This window comes from Rhea americana, unplaced genomic scaffold (genome assembly GCF_003343005.1).
Source record: "Rhea americana isolate MKP2758 unplaced genomic scaffold, rheAme1 scaffold_241, whole genome shotgun sequence".
Lineage (NCBI taxonomy): Eukaryota > Metazoa > Chordata > Aves > Rheiformes > Rheidae > Rhea > Rhea americana.
In genome coordinates this window covers 62,796-67,767 of record NW_028186359.1, presented here as the reverse complement: position 1 = coordinate 67,767, position 4,972 = coordinate 62,796, and the positions used below count along the sequence as shown (strand labels likewise).

The 4,972-nt window shown below is 39.9% G+C and overlaps 1 protein-coding gene across 1 annotated transcript; it reads right to left on the bottom strand.

The window, feature by feature from the left end:
• Positions 1 to 818: 818 nt before the first annotated feature.
• Positions 819 to 4,966, bottom strand: SIKE1 (suppressor of IKBKE 1). The gene is made up of 4 exons (XM_085306526.1): positions 4,896 to 4,966; positions 4,556 to 4,698; positions 2,664 to 2,777; positions 819 to 2,259 (listed from the first exon to the last, which is right to left on the bottom strand). The coding sequence occupies exons 2-4, from the start codon at positions 4,649 to 4,651 to the stop codon at positions 2,158 to 2,160; spliced, it is 312 nt and encodes a 103-aa protein (XP_085162652.1). The 5' UTR covers positions 4,652 to 4,698; positions 4,896 to 4,966; the 3' UTR covers positions 819 to 2,157.
• Positions 4,967 to 4,972: the final 6 nt, after the last annotated feature.

Sequence of the window (4,972 nt, the reverse complement as noted above, 5' to 3'; positions counted from 1 at the left end):
GCGCCGAGCTGCCGCCGCGGGGAGACAGTGCGCATGCGCGCCTAGCGGCTGGCCAATGCAGCGACGGGCGCGCACGCCCGCCCGAAGTCTGAGCGTCGCGTGCCCAACGGGCGCCGCGGCCCCGCCCCCCCTCCTCCGCGCCGTGAGGCGGTGCGGCAGCCGCACAATGGCTGCGCTCGTCCCCGCCGGCGGGCCGAGGGTGCCGCGCAGCCCTGCTCGTCGTGGCGGAAACAGGGCTAGAGGGAGGCACGGCGTCCAGCGCAGGAAGGGGCATTTCTGCCTCCTCTCATTCCCCAGCGAGATGCAGCGATATASAGAGATGCTTTGTACTTGGATTTCAAGGACGGATACAGTAGCATTTTCTACAGTGAAGTGTTCAACTTCAAGCATGAGTTGAGTAGGTTCTTCTGAAAATCCCCCCTAGAGTCACACTCAGCTGTTTACTCCCTATTTCCATATTTGCAGATCAGAATAGAGGATTAGGAGATGAACACGTTTAAGCCGCCTCCTCCTCCCTTCTCGTGCTAATTAATAATGTATTCTATAGTCAACTGCTTCTCAGTTTTCTATTTTTAGGTTTGCGCAGCAACTAGCCTATCAGAAGAAACTGAATCTACGCTAGCATCATGAAGGTAAAATGCACTGGCACAGACGGCCCAGATGATGTTAACTGAAAAAAAATATCATGACCAAAAGTGTTTCATTTGAAAACATACATTCAAGGACTATGGTAAGATGGGGAGTGGATGACAAAGGCTCAGGCACAGGCAGAACAGACTGAATTATTGCTAAGATTCATAAAACTGAACACGAGAAAATACTGCCCATACTTATTTTTATTCCCTATTAAGAAATAATTTAAAGTAGAAAATGATTTTATATAAGGATATTCCTGTACAGAAAATCCTCATCTCTACCAGGCCATCTTTCTGGATGTTCCAAATGGTGGCAAAGAAATGTCTCGTAATTTTCTTTGTGTCTTAGGCACAAGACTTAGACCACCTTCTGCATCTATCAAAATTCTCACTTGGAAAAGAATGGCATAACAATTTAAACTAACACTGGGAATAAGAGACTTGCTGTTCTTGAAGGATTTTCCTTTGATCACTGGTAAGAAAGACGGAGACAAATATTTACATAAAGTCATTAAAATACAACAATATTGACAAATTCTTAGACACTGCAACACTAATTTAACTCAGTAAGAGATTTTACAATAACTATATAACATCTGTCACTAGACTTACCTGTGATATAACATTAAAAATATGTCTGTATGTTTGGTTTTGGTTTAATTTTTTGAGCCAGACCTGAGCTCACCCAGCCTGAAGCCCAAAAGTAGTGGGCAGCCAAACAGCTTTGATCAGAAAGTGTTGTGTTCTCTGCAGGGCTTACTCTACTGGCTGGAGAGCAGTGCCTCAGATCAGAGCTATCTAATAACCACACACCTTGCAGCACAGGTAGAGCCGGGACAGGTCTACCCATTAACAAAAAAAATCAAAACAAAAAATTGAAGAAACAACAGAAGAAAAGAAAGAAAAGAACACTAGGCAGACAAGCCACACTGACATGTGGAGGTGTGAAAAATTACTATTCATTCTGATCTTCCCCTCTAAATCAAGGAAAGTATACTCCTTATATGAATTACGAAGTGCATTATTGATTGTCTGCTATTCTTTTGATCTGCTTCCAGTAAGTTGTTTGTTTCCCAGTAAGCATGTTAACCCAGCCAAATTGTGTGTGTGTTTTCAGAGGAAAGTAAAATGTGCACCTGCCATTTACAATATAATTTTCAAATAATTTCTTATTGTTTCTATCAAATGAAATAATTTAAGTGCTGTCTGCACAGTTGGAATTCTCAACTAAAGCAGATTCAAAACCACGTTTATGAGAGAAAACAAACTATTGCAAAGGAATAGATCATCATAAACACTTCATTGTTAAGCATTTATACACTGCAACTTCTAAGACTGAACAGCAACACAAGCCTTTGCCATCAAAGTGTTACTTTCAGAAAAAATGCAGAGAAAACAGGCCAAATATTTTTTAAGATAAAACAGACATACAAAGAAAGACTTGAAAGAACAGAACACAAACCATCCTTCCTTGTAGGGTCGATTCCTGGATTTTTCAGAAGACAAGATTTGAGAAATAAGGTTATTCTGTGACCTGAGCTTCCCTGTCAGGCAGATCTTCTTTCCCCACCTCAACAGATTCTTTGCTGATTGACAAAAGTTCGTGGAGCTCTTTGTTTTCAAGCTGCAAAAATCAATATTTTTACTGAAAAACAAATGAGCTAGTTCATACTTAAAGGAATGTATGTAATATTTAATAGCAATACTCACTGCCAATTAAATAAAACACTGATATTGTAAAATTAGGAATAATGCAGCACTAGCAAGAAGGGACTTCTTATTAGGCTAGGTTTTTTATTATTTCTTATTATTAACAAATATCAATTAAAAGAAATAGATCATTTTTCTTATTTCCACTCCTCATTTTTGGATGTTATAAATCCTTGGCATATACAACCATAAAAACCCAACCATCTCTTTCTGATTCTCTCTTTTCTATTAGTGGAAAGCAAAAAAAAAAACATTTTAGGATAAGTCTAGAAAATGCAAAAAACTGTATCTAACCTCAGCAATCATACCACTTCTTACCTCCAACTGAGCTAGTTTCTCTTGAACTTTAAAGAACTGATCATCATCAACTTGAACAGCTTTTCTCATCACCTCTCCCATCTCAAATATTCTGTCTATTTGACTTTCAATTTCCTGAAAGACATAAAAGCAATATATTCAATATATTCAAGCAAAAGCAGTAGTATATTATTCCTGTAAATCTTTTTTAAAAATACATAGTTTTCCTGACTTTGGACTAGCTTTCTATTTTTAATTGTAATCTTCTCCTTCAAAACACTTGCAATACTTTCCAAAACATACATTATTTAAAGATGACAACATGTACCTTTTCTTCAACTATCAACCTCAGAAACCCCCGAACCCCTGAAAAGTCCCAGCATCTAATGTAGCAATATTTCGTGTTTGAAAAGCATTCAAGTTCAAAATACAAATTCAGGGAGGAGCTTGTATATGCAAATACAAAATGTCAACAACTGGCAAGAAGGAAATGGTAAGAAGTGGATTTGGAAGACTTCTGAAACACCATTTTAGCATAACGTACAAATATAAAACTATCACAAGGCACTTTGGGGAAATATAAAGTAAATGTAATAGGGTAGATTCTCTTTTAAATGCATGTCACTAATTACTCTGTTCTGCCTTTGGAAAGTAAGTGCATTCATCTGAGCAGTGGACCCAGTTTTGAATCCTATTATTTGAAAAGATATAAACAAATTAAAGCATATAGGAGAGAGCAGGAAGAACAAGAAAGGCTTTAACAATTACTCTGGGAAGAAAGAAAGATGTTTTTTCTAAACAGAAAGACAGTTATAGTAAAAATGTAACTCTTCAAAAGATATTGAAGAGTGTTACTGTTCTCAATGTGGTAGCTACAACTGATTGAAGTACAAAAGATTTTTGCCAGATATTGAAATAATCTATATATATTCATTCCATCTTGGCGTTAGGGAATAGACTAGGTTCCTCCTGAGTCTTTTCAGCTGCAAGTTGCTGTGATATTACAATGAAGCAAAAGCAGTGCCAGAGAGCAATGTTAGAAATCTTGTTTAAATGACAAATCCTGATAAACAGAGCAATTCCTGTAGCTAAGCACTAGAAGGAAAACATTTTTACATTACTGGAAAAAACTGTAACTTCTGAAGACCTGAGCTACACAAAACAAAGAAGCAATGTATTGTCACAGTATCAGTGCAAACAAATACTTAGGATGGTTCAAGTTCCAATTAAGAAACACAGAATAAGAGATCTGATTAGGTTGAACAAGCTTGCTGTTCTCTAATCACATAAAAACATGTATTTTAGTACAGTCTTAACTTTAGATATAAGGGATAATCAGATTGCTAATGTTATTATATTTAGACACTTATATGTAAAACAGGCAGGAGTTACCAGGATGCACAGCTCAGAGAGCTGAAGTCACTGCACCTGATATGGACTAAGGCAGAGTTTTAGGCACATTTTTACACTGTTGCACCAAGTATCTGAATCATTTTAAAGTGATGATTTCTTAAGAATTTAACACATGGCAGCTTAGAGATATTTAGCAGATTCTTCTCTGTTATAAATGATTAACAGAATAGTGACAATAAGACCACTGATACACATGCTTCCTATAAGGTGAAAATAAAGACATTAAGCTCTTTCCAAGGAATTTAACACCGAGTGCACATACAACAAACCTTCACTTGGTCCTTGAAAGGTTTACACTCATCAGTGCCCCTGTAATAATTGTTGAAACCTGTACACTGTAATAGGAATGACGAGAAAAATACTACTAGAGAAAGAGGAGTTTCAGAAAATGTATTTTGGAGCAGCAGCATTCTGTGAAATGAGATGCAGGATATATAAAAATAAGCAAGAGGTAGAAAATACCTTCTTCTAGCCATTTTCCCACTCCATGCCCGCCTTACCAGACAATTAGCCTGATGAACTTTCAAGACTGGCTGTGCTTTTTCAGCTTTTCTCCCTTGCAATAGCTGCAGCATCTGCTTTCTGTATTTGCTCATGATGAGCTCTAAGGCATCCTGGTGTTCCTCCAGCGAGATCCACAACTCTGCAAGACGCAGTACGACACTGTCGCGAGCTACCGGCGATTCTCCCGGACCACAGGTGCCTGGAGGCCTTGCCCGCTCCCCCGCTCTCAGCGGCGCGGCCCGGGCCCGCGGCTGTCGGGCCCCCCGGCTGCCAAGCGCAGCTCCCCGCCGCCCCGCCTGGTGCCAGGCGCGGCGGCCAAGCGGCGGGCCGGCTCACCTCTGTTCTCCCGCTGCAGGTCGCGGATCTGCGTGTTCTCCTGGGGCAGCAACACGTGCGGCAGCAGACGGGGCGCG